At 43.9% G+C, this 18377-nt stretch overlaps 1 protein-coding gene across 6 annotated transcripts in view; it reads right to left on the bottom strand.

The window, feature by feature from the left end:
• Window positions 1–18377, bottom strand: part of LOC139562142 (C-terminal-binding protein 2-like) — a 95625-nt gene that overhangs the window by 4914 nt on the left and 72334 nt on the right. For 5 of the 6 annotated variants that reach the window (XR_011672310.1, XM_071379531.1, XM_071379535.1 and 2 more), the window contains exons 3-5: window positions 3143–3297; window positions 830–974; window positions 107–313 (exon numbers count right to left, since the gene is read on the bottom strand). Coding sequence is in view for 5 of the 6 variants with exons in the window: in XM_071379531.1 (XP_071235632.1) it covers window positions 107–313; window positions 830–974; window positions 3143–3297 (507 nt within the window). In the remaining variant the exon portion in view is untranslated. Of the gene's footprint in view, window positions 1–106; window positions 314–829; window positions 975–3142; window positions 3298–15445; window positions 16227–18377 lie in introns of those variants that run through there. The other variant, XM_071379532.1, reaches the window with a different exon arrangement.

Below are 18377 nucleotides of genomic sequence, written 5' to 3'. Positions count from 1 at the left end.
ACGAATCCAGTGTCAGAAGCGGATCACAATGTAATGGATGTGTGTGTGAACAAAGCACTCTCACAACAGTGCGCGTTACTAAAGACAGACATCTCCTGTGACTCACCGAAGCCGATGAGGCCCAGCGTTTCTCCTCGGATCCTGGCGGCTCCGGACGCCACCTCTCTGATCTGCTCCACGCTCTGGACCCGCGTGCCCTCCCGGAGAGCCTGGTACAGCCAGGTGTTCCGCCGGTACAGGTTGAGAATGTGGCACAGAGTGGAGTCTGCTGTCTCCTCCACCGCCGCCGACGGGATGTTACACACCGCGATGCCTGGCAAAGAGAGAGGGAAGACAGGGTGAGGGATGAAGAAGGCCAAAAATAAGTAGAAGCCCTATGCACAGCTGGTTATGAAAGGAACAACTAAGTGTCCAAGAAACATGCAAAAACTGCACACTTGGAAAGGCAATGACATATTTTTGCATTATAGTGCACAAATATGAAACAAACAACATATTTCACACCAGGCTTCAATGTTTATTGAGGATTTTTTGTTTTAATTAAGTGACATGCCCGGGGCAAAACTAAGTCTGTGGGGGAGTATTTCTTATCAATGTTTTCACAGCTTTTGTCTGTGTATTTAGGGGATAATACTCCAATTACATGTTATGTAAAATGATAAAAGCAGTGTTTGGTTTGGCTACATTCCAAAGAGTCTTGGCTGCAGTGCTGACGAGTGGGTTGTTGTTGTTATTCCTATGTTGTATTGGCCCCTGCAATAAAATGTCCCCTTAGGGGATCAATAAAGTCTTATCTTATCCCTCTGTCCTCTCTCTTTTTTTCTCCTACCCATCTCTCCGGCCGCCTTGATGTCGATGTTGTCGTAGCCGCTGCCGATGCGGATGATGATGCGTAGAGCCTTGAATTTCTCCAGGTCTTCTCTGGTCAAGGTGATGGTGTGGTACATCATGGCCCCTACTGCCTCGTTCAGCACCTGATGGAGAAAGGGAGAGTCACCTTCATCATCATCATTATCATTAAAGGCATTTCATCATTTCATCACATATGCATTTGTGTGCGCGCGAGTGCAAATGTGTACGTGTCAAAAGCCCTGCATTATCAGAATCTGTCTACGCAAACCAGGTTAGGGTGGTGACAGCCAGGGTCATAAACTAGATTGATGGTTATCCAGATACCCAGATAGCATAGCAAGTGCCCCCTGCCAGGCACTTTGGGTAAATAATAGCTTTAAATTCTCCTCCGGCTAACTACATTTGCTTGGCCTGCCAGATTAGCATAGATGTGAATTTCCATAAGGGTTTTATGAGAGCTAGCTGGAATCAGCGCTAGATGCTAATTCAAGGTTGAAGCTCTCCTCATGCGTTCATCTAATTGCTTAGGCTGTGCTGCTAGCCAGAGGCATGTTTGGCTGGAGACAATACGTCCTGTGGGTTATAATGACCAATGCTGTGTGAGTCATTAAGCAAGCGGGGTAATCGCTGAGCAATGTGTCAGACTAAATGGAAATTGTATTTTTTATAACTATGGTGGGCCAGTATTAAAATACACGGTAGTTGTAAAAAAAAAAAAAACAGTTGGCCCAATAGATGTCAAAGGACCAGTTTGAGAGAATATTTCCTCCAGATCAAAATGATGTGTGGAGACAGTTGGTGTGGGGGTGGGGCGGTAGCTGTGCAGATAAAAGCTGATATAATGCTCAAGATTCATTTGTATCAATTCCCTCGCTAACTCACGGAAACAAGTCCACAAACAGATGGTTAAACTGCTAACATTGTTCTGACATCAGAGGGGGAGATAACACACGAGCATGCTAGCCCTTTTGTCCACACGACACAACGTAGAGATAAGTCCCCAACAAAACATGATGAGACTAGCACTGCTTTGAATTAGATAGTGAGTCATTGTAGCATCCCAACACTGCTCAAACGCAATGCCACTGAGAAGAAATATGCAGGTTAGGGCTCCTGTCAGGGTATTAACTTGGCTCCTCTTTCTCAGGCGATGCATGCAGAGGCAGCAGTGTGTGTGTTTCAGTATGTTTCAGATGAAAGTGTGTGAATTTGTGTGTATGAGAGGTAAAGTGTGTGTGTGTGTGTGTGTGTGTGTGTGTGTGTGTGTGTGTGTGTGTGTGTGTGTGTGTGTGTGTGTGTGTGTGTGTGTGTGTGTGTGTGTGTGTGTGTGTGTGTGTGTGAGTCAGCATTTGAGCCTCTGTGTGTGAGTGTGAGCCAATTTTTGTGGTTTGTTTGCATGTGAGTGCCTGTGTGGGGCCCTTTCTCCTCTCGTGTGTGTGGAGTGCCACCTCTGCTGTCTCTGCTGACTCGTTACAGAGGCGGGAGCTCTGCCAATATCTCTACACCCAGGGCAGGCCATCTCGTTTTGTAATGTATGCACAAACACAACAGCTGATTGGACAGAAAGGCCTTGGTGTGCGTGAGCAGGGGAGCACGAAGAGGCCAGGGTCCAGGGAGAAAAGTGTCAGGAGGTCAAAAGAACCCTGGTCCTATTTTTCTCCCTCCCTCCCTCCATTCTTTCTATTTTCCAATTTCACTCGCTCTCTCTCTATGCGTCACACCCAAATATATATTTGTAAATGGTTCAACACTGCCTGCGCTGACAAAATCTATGTCAACAAACCTTGTTAACAATTGATTATCACTATGAAGCTTTTCAATGCTGACAAAACTGTAGGGTCAACATAAACAACACATGGAAATTGCTTCGTTAACAACCTTTTTCCACATTTTGTATTTTACACGAAGAAGGGAAGATTTGCTGTTGCACTGGTATATTGCTGATGACTGTCGTTAAGGAGCGCTACATGCTATCTCAGTATATAATGACATTCCTTTCCCATAACCAGCCTCTCTATTTAACAACCAGAGGAGGAGAGGAACAGCATACACCACCAATGACATTACATCCTAATACAATCACTTTCACTTAAATGGGAAAGACAATATACTGTAATATCCGTTTTATGTTAGAGAAGGAGCAGAGGGGGAGAAAGAGGTGAAAAGACAGCTACAGTTTGAATTGAGGGCACAAACCCATGCAGTCCCTGTGTGTGTGTGTGTGTGTGTGTGTGTGTGTGTGTGTGTGTGTGTGTGTGTGTGTGTGTGTGTGTGTGTGTGTGTGTTATACCTTCTCATGGATCTCCTGTGTGGACTGGGCGTCACAGAAGGCGACAGTGGCCAGGTCTTTGAGGATGGGCATCTCTACTGTACAGTCACGCCCATCTAACAGGGCCACTAGGGGGCGAGGGTGCATCGGCCCATTCATGATCTGGGGCCGGATACCTACAGAGAGAGAGAGAGAGAGAGAGAGAGAGAGAGAGGAGATAAAGAGAGAACGGAGATAAAGAGAGAACAGAGAGAGAGGAGATAGAGAGAGGACAGAGAGAGAGAGAGGACAGAGAGAGGACAGAGAGAGAGAGAAAGAGAGAGAACAGAGAGAGAAATGAGATAGAGGACCGAGAGAGAGAGAGAGAGAGAGAGAGAGAGAGAGAGAGAGAGAGAGAGAGAGAGAGAGAGAGAGAGAGAGAGAGAGATATGAGATAAAGAGAGAACGGAGATAAAGAGAGAACAGAGAGAGAGGAGATAGAGAGAGGACAGAGAGAGAGAGAGGACAGAGAGAGGACAGAGAGAGAGAGAACAGAGAGAGAGAAAGAGAGAGAGAGAGAGAGAGAGAGAGAGATAGAGGACCGAGAGAGAGAGATAGAGGACCGAGAGAGAGAGATAGAGGACCGAGAGAGAGAGATAGAGGACCGAGAGAGAGAGAGAGAGAGAGAGAGAGAGAGAGAGAGAGAGAGAGAGAGAGAGAGAGAGAGAGAGAGAGAGAGAGAGAGAGCGAGAACAGGGAGAGGAGATAAAGAGAGAGGGAGAGAGAGGGGGAGGAAGCTTGATGAAAACCTGAGGGGTCGGCACATTGTTAACAATAAACTACTTTGGAGAATAGATTGCAGTGTGTGGAGTCTCTTTAACAGATTCACTGAACCGCAACTGCACAAAGACATTGGATGTGCATATGTAATCTTTTCCCTCCCTCACACACACACGCTGTGAAAATTGACAGTTCGATACAATGAATGCTCTGACTCCACAATCACCTGGTAAGATGGATCAATAACACACACTCAATACTTCCTGAAATGACCAACCCCTCTGCTGTGTCTCAACGTTGTGACTCCTGATAACTCCAGTTACCAGGCAACAAGGTCTTTCACCCCATGAGGTCACTCCCACCATATCACAACCCTGCAGGGGCAGTGTGTGTGTGTGTGTGTGTGTGTGTGTGTGTGTGTGTGTGTGTGTGTGTGTGTGTGTGTGTGTGTGTGTGTGTGTGTGTGTGTGTGTGTGTGTGTGTGTGTGTGTGTGTGTGTGTGTGTGTGTGTGTGTGTGTGTGTGTACGTGTGTGTGTGTGTGTGTACGCACTACGCACACACGCGTAAGCAAGCACACACAGACACCTGTGTTCTGTATCTGTTACAGCATGATACACAAGTATCTCAACCTTCTCCAAACACACTGCACAATATCACCAACGTATCATCCCTGGAGCTTTATACTCTGTGAAGGAACGGAGCGCAAAAAGAGAAGAGCGACTCTGGGCAGAATGAAACCAAATTCCATCCAAAAAAAGGAAAGGGGGGAAGAGGGAGAGAGAGAGAAAGCACTTTGCACACCACTCCTCCAGCGCTCCCTACTGCTGTTGTCATGGTGATTACAGGATTTGGGCAGGATTATGAAATATTTGATTTAGTGGCGTCGGTGCTGCTGAAGAGCAGATCTGAGCTTTTCTCTCCCCTCTGTGTCCATTTCAACATCAGAGAGAACAGACTGTAACCTGTGCCCATTGAACGAGAACACAAGATAGACCAGCAACACAAAAGAAATACAGAGAAATGTGTCAGAATGTACAACAACACAAAAACAATGTCCCTTAACACTACTTGGTTCTTCATGAGTTTTCCCTAATAACAAAAATCAGCTAACCACAACATCCTAAATTGTATCCAGCATAAGAAATTGATGAATTCCGTCTTGGTGGCGGTAACCAGGGAGGTTGAAATCATAACGTGACGCTAGCACTGAATGATTTGTTTTTTTCATACGGTACAACCTAAAGAGAGCACCTAATAGACTTCATGTATAATGTCACAGCTGTGAAAGACAGCCAGTCTTTGGGAGGTCACCACTGAGCCCTGTGAGTGTGGAGAGGTAAGGGATGGCTAGTTCATACAGTGCATTCAGAAAGTATTCAGACCCCTTCCTCTTTTCCACATTTTATTACGTTACAGCGTTATTCTAAAATTGATTAAATCAATTGTTTTGCTCATCAATCCACACACTGTGAGCTAGGCCTAATCGCCCAACTTCAGCGCTAATGCTCTTGTGGCTCACATTTACATAAGTATTCAGACCCTTTACTCAGTACTTTGTTGAAGCACCTTTGACAGCGATTACAGCGTCAAGTCTTCTTGGGTATGACGCTACAAGCTTGGCACACCTGTATTTGGGGAGTTTCTCCCATTCTTCTCTGCAGATCCTCTCAAGCTCTGTCAGGTTGGATGGGGAGCGTTGCTGCACAGCTATTTTCAGGTCTCTCCAGAGATGTTCGATTGGGTTCAAGTCCGGGCTCTGACTGAGCCACTAAAGGACATTCAGAGACTTGTCCCGAAGCCACTCCTGCTTGGCTGTGTGACAGGTTTCTTCCAGACGTGATGCTTGGCATTCAGGCCAAAGAGTTCAATCTTGGTTTCATCAGACCAGAGAGTCTTGTCTCTCATGGTCTGAGAGTCCTTTAGGTGCCTTTTGGTAAACTCCAAGTGGGCTGTCATGTGCCTTTTTACTAAGGAGCGGCTTCAGTCTGGCAACTCTACCATAAAGGCCTGATTGTTGGAGTGCTGCAGAAATGGTTGTCCTTCTGGAAGGTTCTCCCATCTCCACAGAGGAACTCTAGAGCTCTGTTAGAGTGACCATCGGGTTCTTGGTCATCTCCCTGACCAAGGACATTCTCCCCCGATTGCTCAGTTTGGCCGGGCAGCCAGCTCTAGGAATAGTCTTAGTGGTTCCAAACTTCTTCCATTTAAGAATGATGGAGGCCACTGTGTCCTTGGGACCTTCAAGCCTGCATACATTTTTCCCCAGATATGTGCCTCAACACAATCCTGTTTCGAAGCTCTACGGACAATTCCTTCGACCTCATGGCTTGGTTTTTGCTCTGACATGCACTGTCAACTGTGGGACCTTATATAGACAGGTGTGTGCCTTTCCAAATCATGTCCAATCAATTGTAGAAACATCTCAAGGATGATCAATGGAAACAGGATGCACCTGAGCTCAATTTCAAGTCTCATAGCAAAGGGTCTGAATACTTATGTAAATAAGTTGTTTTTCATGTTTAATACATTTGCAAACATTTCTAAAAACATGTTTCACTTTGTCATTATGGGGTATTGTGATGTCATTATGGGGTATTGTGATGTCATTATGGGGTATTGTGATGTCATTATGGGGTATTGTGTGTAGATGGATGAGGGGGAAAAAATATATTTAATACATTTTAGAATAAGGCTGTAACGTAACAAAATGTGGAAAAAGGGAAGGGGTCTGAAAACTTTCCGAATGCACTGTATATACTTTTGTGTATATGTGTTATTATCATGGGTACATGTCTCTGTGCCTCTCACAGTGTCAGTCAACTCTCACAGCCTTTTACATGACGAAGCACAGAGGAAGGAAATTGCCATGACAACATAGCTCTTTACAATTGTGTGAATAGGGTACCTATAGCTTCAATATCCCTGGAAGGATGGAGGTCTATAGCTATTTGTTGCACAGTTCACTTTCTCTCCATGGGACTGTGCATGGTAGTCTGGCTGACGCCACTCCCGTGCTACACAACGAACGAGCGCTGTGACACACTGGTCTGGCTAGGGGTCCACCATAAATGCAGTATTCGCAAAGAAATTGGCTGAGCTTTGATTGGTTCTCTTAAATGTTTTTTTTTCTTTCCTGGGGGAGGGGTTTGAGACCTGGATTTGAAAATCTAACAGTTGTATTGGAAGGGGGCAGCTTTCAGGGGCTATGTGTGGTTGTCCATGTAACCAGTAAACCAGTAAAAAAGCACAGCCCCCTTCATTATCGACGCATCGTGCCTACAACACCAAGCAGCTTTGCCAGACTCCGAAGTCAGGAAGACTTCAAGTTTGGCACTAGCCCGACTGTGTGCAGGGCGCTCTGAAGTAAATACTGTTCCACAGACACACGCCTGAATCTCCTTACACTCCTGCAGACCCCAGTAACACAGCACAGAATTGGTGAGCACAACCTCCTTCAAATACCCTATTAGCTGGGAGCAGAGGGTCACACTCACACACAGTTTAGAGGCAAGCAAAATACTGGCAACAGTCGGAAATGGGTCAAAATACTGATGATTAATTATTTCCTTGTGGCTAATAGACTTTCAGCACCCTATTAAGTCAGAACAAGAAGCTCTGCTAAATACATGATACATTGCTGGCTAATTAGCTACTAATGAGAGCTTAATGAGGACCTAATACCTGGTCAGTAATTCTGAAGAGCTTCTTAAAGGGACACTTTGGGATTTTGGCAATGAGGCCCTTTATCTACTTCCTCAGATTCAGAGGAACTCATGGATAACATTTTTTAGTCTCTGTCCAGTATGAAGAAAGATAATACCCCTTTAAAGCAGCCTGGGAGAAAATGACATGAGGCAAGTCAACCAAAGGCGGCCAGTGGCACCTTAATTGGGGAGTATGGGCTCATAATAATGGCTGGAACGGAATACATGGAGTGGTATCAAACACATTATTAGCTGTCCTCCCCTCAGCAGCCTCCTGTAAAGTCAAATGCAAGTCACATCACGTCAAATGTGCTACAACTCCATACTGTTCCAGAATGTTCTCAACGACATAATAAAATGCTAATGTATGCATACATGTTCTGGATAATCTGAAAATAGAGTGGAGATTAACAGATATGCTCACACCCACGTGCACAAACCCACCAGCACACAGCACACAGCAAACACACACACAGACACAGTTAGAGTGGATTTATCCAGTCCAGCCGGTCTTATTGACTAGCCATCTTCCCCATGGGATCCCTCATCCTTACTGAACTGACGTGTCCTCTGAGATCTCATCACCACAGCTGGTCCAGGACCAGTGCTTATGTAACTGAGGTGGTTCTGTGAACCACACTCACGTGATAAGTAACATTGCTGGAGACACCAAGACTTGTGTTTGCTACCCAATTTGCTAACAGACAGGGTCTGACTCTCTTCCTTGAAGATAACTGAAATGAAAACTAGCTCGTGAGATCTACATTTGTGCCAGCTAACATCCCCAAGGACCGCTGCAAGGCCGTGTCAGGACAACCGGTGAAGTTCCTTGTTGTGGTTCCTGATATTTTTCCTCCGCCACTGTGTGTTCTGGGAACCAACCATGAAGTTACACTTGTGGTCCTAAATCAGCACTTATAGGCTACTAATCAAATCAAATATTATTTGTCACATGCGCCGAATATAACCTTACAGTGAAATGCTTACTTAAAAGCCCTTAACCAACAACGCAGGTAAGAAAAATACAAAAAAAGAAAAGAAAAGTAACAAATAATTAAAGAGCAACAGTAAAATAACAATAGCGAGGCTATATACAGGGGGTACCGGTACAGACCCAATGTGCGGGGGCACCGGTTAGTCTACCTTTGGCAGCGATTACAGCCTCGAGTCTTCTTGGGTATGACGCTACAAGCTTGGCACACCTGTATTTGGGGAGTTTCTCCCATTCTTCTCTGCAGATTCTCTCAAGCTCTGTCAGGTTGGATTGGGAGCGTTGCTACACAGCTATTTTCAGGACTCTCCAAAGATGCTCAATTGTGTTCAAGTCTGGACCCAACTTTGTTCTAACAATGAGTAAGACATGAGGAATCCAACGAAATGGTCAAAAACCACCCACGGACCGTCCACACCCCACACCAATCCCACCCCATCAACAAGTATAGAGAGAGTATAAAGTATACAGTATACAGTCCGTTTTCTATGTCTGACAAGTAGTATGGAGCTGCTACTTGGAGTATTGTTGTATGTAAACTCAGTAATTTTGGTGATGTTTTTGTTTTCCTGTTCAGAGAAATTAGTCACTGAAGTTTTTTTTTTTTTTTCCATCCCACATCCTGATATTATTAGGTTTTGACCAATAGATTATGCTGTTCCTGTTTATGGACAAGGTATGACATCAACCATCACCAAATTCACTGAGAATACATTATATAGGATTAAGAAGCAATACTCCGAGCCGCAGCTCCATACTACTTACATAACTGATACTACAGTATATACCAGTGATCATCAACTAGATTCAGCCGTGGGCTGATTTTTTATTGAGCAGATGGTTGGGGTGCCGGAACAAAATTACAAATCATTTGTTGTCTGTCTGCAAATTTGCCCAAACCAATATAATATTTGACAAAAAATATAATAATTTCAAACCTTGCTTACATTTGTATACAATCACATATATCTCTATTATGCGTGGGAATACTAGGGAACAGATTTCCAAAGTTAAAATCACTTGGAGCTGATTTCCTGTTTTTTTACAGTCTTTTACATCCAACATTGGATGGCGTGGGGTGTGAGGGGTCCGTGGAGGGCTTTTCACAATATATTTGGATTCCTCATGTGTAACTCATCATTCGATGAGTGACACGCTGACTCGTGTCACCAGTTGTAGAGTGTTTCCTCCAACACATTGGTGCGGCTGGCTTCCGTGTTAAGCGGCAGGTGTTAAGAAGCGCGGTTTGGTGGGTCCTGTTTCGGAGGACGCATGACTCGACCTTCGCCTCTCCCGAGCCCATTGGGGAGTTGCAGCGATGAGACAAGATCGTAATTGGATCGCAAATACAAAACAAACAAAAAAATGCTTAATTTCTCAGAGATCAAATTATATATCAATACAATAATGTTTCAGGAATGCTAATCTTATGTTTCTAAGTACAGAAACGACTTCAGAACAATCTGAGATGGTGGGTGACGAAATCCTTTTTCTAGTGTTTTTTGAGGTGGAATGACCCACCCTTCTCTGTACTAAAGGCTCTGGTCTGTTTAGCACCACTATGGGTGTTTGGCAGGCTAGCATGAGCCCCACCCAAAGCCTGTGTCATTGGAAACCAGCGCAGGAGTAGACACTAGCCAAAACAGGGTGGAGAAAATCCACACTAGACAAAATACTAGCCTCATCTTGAGGGGAAAAATGAAAAATGAGCCCTTTGTTTTAATGGATAAAGATGCCACTGTACCTTTTGAAGCCACCAATTTGATACAATGATACACTTCATAGTTAATAGAGAATCGATTACTAGACTGAGCTATGTAAACACAGAAGATGCTTTGTATTTAGCTTATGGTCTATCATAGAACACTAACACAACCAATAGATCACGTTGCTCTGAGACTCAAGGAAGGAAGTGTGTCACCACCACGCAGTGTTGTTGTGATACTTCTCATTGGATGAGTTAAGACACCTGGCCAACTACAGCCGCGATCTAGATGCTGTCTTGGAGTATGAAAGAAGCTGGCAGAGAGCAGAGAGACATTAGCATCCACCCACAGATGAAGCCCAGATGTTCTGCCACTAAAATCCTTTTTGGATTCTGACAACTGAAATATAAAGGCCGCCTCTAAATTCCTTCGTAGAAATGAGCTTTTCCCTCAGATAATACGATGGAGTGTCTAGTTCCCATTTGGATGTCTGATCAGACAGTTCCTATTCTCTGCTGCCAGAGGGTGAGTCACAGATTTAGAGGAGAATCATTTCCTAAATAGAGCAAAACAATTGAGAAACGATCCCTCAACGATCCCTCACTTTTTCTTGGAACTTGAGTTTTATTTCATTGGATTACATTAAAGGACACTACCCTTCTCTGCTTCAGTTTGATCCTCCTGATGTAATGGAGGTGATGGAGTTCATTGTAACAACAATGAATACGCTCTTGGCATCTTTTTAGATTCATCCAAAGCATTTGACATGGTTGATCAATAAATGTTACTTTCTAAATTGCATTATTACAGTTTTTATGATTATACATATAATTGGCTATATAGTTATGTTTATGTTAGAGAACAATTTGTTCATGCAAACGGCTGTGCATCTCCCAGAGCCAAGATATCCTGTGGCGTCCCACAGGGTTCAATAATTGGACCTTTGTTATTCCTAATCTATATCAATGACCTTGCTGCTGTGTCTTCTACTGTACTTCCCATTCTCTTTGCTGATGACACCAATTTGATTTTATCATCACACAATAATTTTGATTCACTAATTAATGACGCCAACTAAGGTATGGCCAAATTTTCTGAATGATTCCAGATAAAAATAAATAAAAAATCCAACTTTATTTTATTCACAAGTAAGAATAAGAAATATTGCAACAATAACAACAAAAAGAGCCCGAATCTCAATTGGTGGGAATGAATTTGAACTAGTCACATGCACTATATTCCTCAGAATTCTAATTGATGGAAAGATATCCTGGAAAGATCATATTCAAATTGTCTACAGCAAAGTGATGAAATCTGCTGGCTTCATCAGAAAGATTAGTGGTTTGGTTCATCAAGCTTGCTTCCTAACTCTATACTATAGCTCAATTTACCCATATTTAATTTCATGTAATATTGTCTGGATCAGTATATACACCTCCTACCTACACATTGTACTCATCATACAAAATACATTTGTAAGACTAGCCACCTCCTATAATTACCTGGCTCCATCTGCACCTTTGTTTAAGAAACTCAATATCTTGTCTATTTACGACATTAGTGTATGCCAATTTTACACTTTGATCTACAAATACTCATACCTCACAGACAGTTTACCTAAACCCTTCAATGGATTCTTCCAGGTTAATCCTGAAATCCATCTATATAACACAAGACACTGCGATAACCTTCACCTTCCCCACTGCTACATCTCCAATAGTCAATTCTCTATCAGATACAGAGGTACCATACTCTGTCATTCTTATCTTCACATTGCCAAAATATCATCATCCCTCAATAACTTCAAGCGAAGACTGGGGGTCAGCCTGATGAACCAAACTACTCAGTAATCTCCTCCATATAGCCTAACTCTCACACACTCATATATACATTTGAACAAAACAAATATATATACACAACCATTCAAAAGTTTGGGGTCACTTAGAAATGTCCTTGTTTTTGAAAGGAAAGCACATTTCTCGTCCATTAAAATAACATAAAATTGATCAGAAATACAGTGTAGACATTGTTAATGTTGTAAATGACTATTGTAGCAGGAAACGTCAGATTTTATATGGAATATCTACATAGGCGTACAGAGGCCCATTATCAGCAACCATCACTTCTGTGTTCCAACGGCACGTTGTGTTAGCTAATCCAAGTTCATAATTTTAAAAGGATAAGTTGATCATTAGAAAACCCTTTTGCAATTATGTTAGCACAGCTGAAAACTGTTGTCCTGATTAAAGAAGCAATAAAATTGGCCTTCTTTAGACTTGTTGAGTATCTGGAGCATCAGCATTTGTGGGTTTGATTACAGGCTCAAAAGGACCAGAAACAAATAACTTTTTCTGAAACTCGTCAGTCTATTCTTGTTCTGAGAAATGAAGGCTATTTCATGTGAGAAATTACCAAGAAACTGAAGATCTCGTACAACGCTGTGTACTACTCCTTTCACAGAATAACACAAACTGGCTCTAACCAGAATAGAAAGAGGAGTGGGAGGCCCCGGTGCACAACTTAGCAAGAGGACAAGTACATGAGTGTCTAGTTTGCGAAACAGACGCCTCACAAGTCCTCAACTGGCAGCTTCATTTAATAGTACCCACAAAACACCAGTCTCAACGTCAACAGTGAAGAGACGACTCCGGGATGCTGGCCTTCTAGGCAGAGTTCCTATGTCCAGTGTCTGTGTTCTTTTGCCCATCTTAATCTTTTTTTTTTATTGGCCATTCAGAGATATGGCTTTTTCTTTGCAACTCTGCCTAGAAGGCCAGCATCCTGGAATCGACTCTTCACTGTTGACGTTGAGACTGGTGTTTTGCGGGTACTATTTAATGAAGCTGCCAGTTGAGGACTTGTGAGACGTCTGTTTCTCAAACTAGACACTAATGTACTTGTTCTCTTGCTCAGTTGGGCACTGTGGCCTCCCACTCACCTACCCAATTCGTTGTTGTTTACATGTTGCATGCTGCAGAGCTCCAGTAACAATGTCCTGAAAGAAAAGAGTTTAGCATACTCCCTAATATAACAGTGAGCTAGTTTGACTAAATAAGGGAGTGTTGCACTCCCCCTGTACCCCTGAGCCGATTTTCCACAACAGATAACGGGAAAAGCTGTCTCTTTCAATCTAAACCACCCATTCACTGTCGTTCTGTCTTTCTCCCCTTCTCTCTCTCCTGGAGGAGAGTGTAAGGTGACCAAACATAGGCCAACCACAGCCCCAATGACTCAATTCTGTGTGTGACAAATGCAATATATCTCCCCCTGGCCTCTAGTCTCCAGCCCACTAAACAATAAAACTGAGAAAACAAAAGGAAGTGAGGAGGATTTTCCACGGTGCGGTGATGTCAGGTCTCTGCTACGGTGCGGTCGCCCAGTTCAGAATGGGGTTTTGTAGAAACTGCTCTCTTTCCTACTGTAGACGAAGAGCTAAGAAGGGCTCAATGGCTTAGGACCAACAGCTGGTTCTTGTTACCTAGCAACTCCCAAGCTGAGGCCACGGTTACAGGTCTGCTCAGAGTGGGGGTCTCACTCTCCTGACTCAATCTGGCAACCAGTGGTATTATAAGACAGCTTCACTCAACATAACAGGCCTCCAAAACTGGCACACCGAGAAAGAAAGAGAGGCTCTGACTCCACTAAGAAAATGACAAAGAGAGGTGTGTAAATATGTGTTATGTCTATCAATATATGCCAGGGAACTTGAATATGAGTAAAGTATGTCTATGGCTGGTCAGTAGCGAACGGCAGCATAGTTTGAGTCCTGGTGCAGAGAGACAGTGTGTGGATGGGCAGTGAGACAGCAGCGAGCTCAGCCAGAGCACTGGAACACTGCATTGCCTCAGAGAGGGCCAAAAACACACACCCAGGCACACACCCACACCCACACCCACACCCACACACACACACAGACACACACACATAGCACGGTGTCAGAACATGAGCTACGGTACTGTGTGTATGCTTGTGTGTGAGCAACAGCAAGAGAGAGAGAGAGCAAGAGGGTAGAGGCCATATAATCTTCTTTTGTTGGCAGGTTTTTCCCTTCCAGGCCCCCTCGACCATACGGCGCCCTGCCCCCCTTCACCACCCAGCACACCCTATCCCCCCTGTAGACACACAAAGCCCCTGCTTGTCCTCCCTCTGCCTGCCATCCTTCCCCACCCTTATCACCACCCTGCTGCCCCTGCCCTGTTACCAGCCCCACTAAACCAACCACTCCCCTGCCAAGAGCTCCCGAGTGGCGCAGCGGTCTAAGGCACTGCATCTCAGTGCTAGAGGCGTCACTAACAGACGTTCGAATCCAGGCTGTATCACAACCGGCCGTGATTGGGAGTCCCATAGTGAGGCGCACAATTGGCCCAGCGTCGTCCAGGTTTGGCCGGAGTAGACCGTCATTGTAAATAAGAATGTGTTCTTAACTGACTTGCCTAGTTAAATAAAGGTTCAATTTTTTTTTTAAAGGGAAAAAAAGAGAGACAGAGGGGGCAGAAAGAACATACAGGGAGAAGGAATGAGAGATAACGAGACCATGATAGAGAGGGAGAATGAGACAGAGATGTCTGTCCTTCCTGAATGGCAGCCTTTGTGCCTCTCCAGCCAGACTTGCTCTCTAGAGCACAATTGGGGCCAGAGACAAAAGCAGGCGACTAGTGGAAAGTACACTTCAGCTCCCATTCAACCACACTGGCTTTCTTTACACAGGGAACCATCAAGGGACCGTACACCACAGGGAGGGAAGCACACACACACATATAGACACAAGCTCTCAGGGATTTATTGTGGTAATAACTATACTGTTTACAAAGGAGCTAAGCACTGTATAAGAACATACAGATATCACTCACTCACACTACTTCCCAACTGGAAGACACACGGATGACCATTCATCAATGACCTCCCCCCAACAATTCCTCAATCTCAATACATCCCCCTCCATCTTCTCTGCTCACTCGCTTTCCTTCCCCTTGGATTTACACAGTTCACTGGTTTCAAGCCAAGTAGAGACATATGCACACACACACATTCTTTCATGACACACTTCATTGCAGACACGTTGAGGTTCAATTGCCTTGACAGACCCCCCCTCTACACACACACACTCCGACCCACACGCAAGCACACACGCACAGAACAACCAACAGGAAACATGCTCCTTGCCTGGGAAATGCTGTCTCCACATTCTTCAGATCAAGAGAGGCACATGGCAGTGGCAGAACACAAGAAAAAAAGAAAAAGTAGGCAGGGGGGATTCTCAGTGTGTCCTGAGGGTAGGCTATTCCTTCCTCCCTCTCTCCCCCTCCCTCCCTCCCTCCTCTCCTCCTTATTCAGTCTCTATCCACTGCTTGTTGTCCAGAAGCACCCTTCTTCACCTTACTCCCAGCTGTTCCATACTTGAAAGCGTGCTGGGTGGCGAGAGGGGCTGTAGGGGGGGTCAGAGCAGGGTGGCGAGAGGGGCTGTCAGGGCAGGGGGGTGAGCTTGGTCGGATAGTCTTTTATCTCCGGGGCATAAACAGCTCTTTTCCAGTCAGCATCCGCCAGCAATCGCCTCTCTTCTCCTCTCGTCGATCGCAAATATCTTCTCTCTCTCTGTCTGTCTTTCTCTCTATCCCTCCCTCCCTCCTGCACGCTCCGTCCGGGCTATTTAAACAGATTGCAGGCTTTCTCCACCAGCCTTTGTGTGAGGCCGAGAGCGAGAAAGAAAGGAAGAAAGAGAAGACAGGGAAAACAAGTGAGCAAACCAGAGAGCCCTAGCTACGCAGGAAAAAAAAGAGAGAAAAATGAAAAGAGAAAAAAAAATCCCTAAATGAGTGCTAGTCAAAACGAGTGGTGCGGCGCTCCTGGCGTGGACAAATCACTCTTCCGTTACCTCTGCTCTCACACAATTTCCTTCCCTCTTTTTCCCCCCTTCCTCACTCTCCCTTTCTCTGTTTTATTATTTTCGATCTGGCTTTCAAAGCATTTTAAGAATGCCAGCCCCTTTTTCCCCTCTCCCTCCCTTTCACACCCACTCTCTGTTATTTCTCTCCTTCTTCACCCTTCCCCCTTTCTTAACAAAACATCCCATTTATTTTCAAACCCATTCAGGGAAGTGCACGTATGATGTGTTTTTCTCTGAAACTTGCATTGTCCCCCTAATGTCAAAAAAAAAGAAGGTACAATATCAACATCATCACCTGCCAACATTAAGTCAAAACACTGACAGTCACACAAGGGCAAATAAACAAAAATACACACTATAAAAGAATAACATTGCAGTTGAGGATTCCTACAGCATTACGTCCACAATTAACTGGAAAACATGGGGAAATTACTGGTATGTGTTTCTAGTATATTCCCAGGAAATGTATCTTTCCTACAATCAGCTGCATGTTGTCCCTTAATGATCACATCCTCACATGGTTTGGTGGCTTGTGTCACCAAGTTTGTCATAATAAAACAACATACACAACCCACTGGGCACAAACTGGTGGAATCAATGTTGTTTGAAACATAATTTGTCAACGTATTGTGACGTGGAATCTACGTGGAAAAATACATAGGATTTGAAAAAGGTCATCAATGTTGTTTTGAGGGTGTCATCATGGTAACCCAATTTCAACATAGACTAACCTTGTATACAATATGTTGAATTTGTACTTTTAAAACAACATCAGATCTTCAATGTTATATCTACTATCAGAAAAAAAGTTTGGCTTAGCAGCACCTCCTACTGGAGAATGTATATATCTACAGCTACCCTTTGGTCACCAATCCAGGATTTTAACCAAGCCCAGCTTAGTTATGATGTTTGTCACTGGCTATTACCAATGTGCTATCGAGAGAATGACCTCCACTTAAAAATGAAATAAATTCACTGTTGCTATCGAAGTCATTCTAAAGGGTAGGTTTAACAGAGCAAATTAAATGTAAATATACTTTATTACTCATATATCACCAATGACGCCTTTTAGGCCTATATAGCATTTGCAAAGTAATCAACAGCCATTGTTTCAATTCAACACAGAATTCAACTAAAAACAGACAATACAATAGAACAAATTATTATTGATGTCACAAGCAAACATATTTCCGGGTGGAGGAAGTTGCATTCTGCGCATGGTTCTCTGCATGGCTGTGCTCTGTATTTACAAATCAGTAATCACATAATGCAGCGACTTTCCAATAAGATTAACCATTGTCAATGTCACAGTGCTATTTCATTCTGCAATCCCAAAAATATCCGTCAGATGGTGAAAGTGAGCCCACTATGTGAGGTTAATGTGCCATATCCTAATGTGCTTGCATTGAACTTCTATTTGTGCACAAAAAAATGTGTGTGGGTGTGTGCATTACAAAAACACCAGTGGCTCATGAGTCACGTGTCCATGGTAACAAGTGATAAGGCGTGGCCTCCAACTACTCTTAAATGCAAATAAAACTAAATGCATGCTCTTCAACCGATCGCTGCCCATACCTGCCCGCCCGTCCAGCATCACTACTCTGGACGCTTCTGACTTAGAATATGTGGACAACACCAAATACCTAGGTGTCTGGTTAGACTGTAAACTCTCCTTCCAGACTCACATTAAGCATCTCCAATCCAAAATTAAATCTAGAATCAGCTTCCTATTTCGCAACAAAGCATCCTTCACTCATGCTGCCAAACATACCCTCGTAAAACTGACTATCCTAACGATCCTTGACTTCGGCGATGTCATTTATAAAATAGCCTCCAACACTCTACTCAGCAAATTGGATGCAGTCTATCACAGTGCCATCCGTTTTGTCACCAAAGCCCCATATACTTCCCACCACTGTGACTTGTATGCTCTCGTTGGCTGGCCCTCGCTTCATATTTGTCGCCAAACCCACTGGCTCCATGTCATCTACAGTTGAAGTCGGAAGTTTACATACACTTAGGTTGGAGTCATTAAAACTCGTTTTTCAACCACTCCACAAATTTCTTGTCAACAAACTATAGTCTTGGCAAGTCGGTTAAGATATCCCCTTCGTGCATAACACAAGTAATTTTTCCAACAATTGTTTACAGACAGATTATTTCACTTATAATTCACTGTGTCACAATTCCAGTGGGTCAAAAGTTTACATA

Source organism: Salvelinus alpinus, chromosome 32, assembly GCF_045679555.1.
Source record: "Salvelinus alpinus chromosome 32, SLU_Salpinus.1, whole genome shotgun sequence".
NCBI lineage: Eukaryota > Metazoa > Chordata > Actinopteri > Salmoniformes > Salmonidae > Salvelinus > Salvelinus alpinus.
This window is presented reverse-complemented; position numbering and strand designations above follow the sequence as displayed.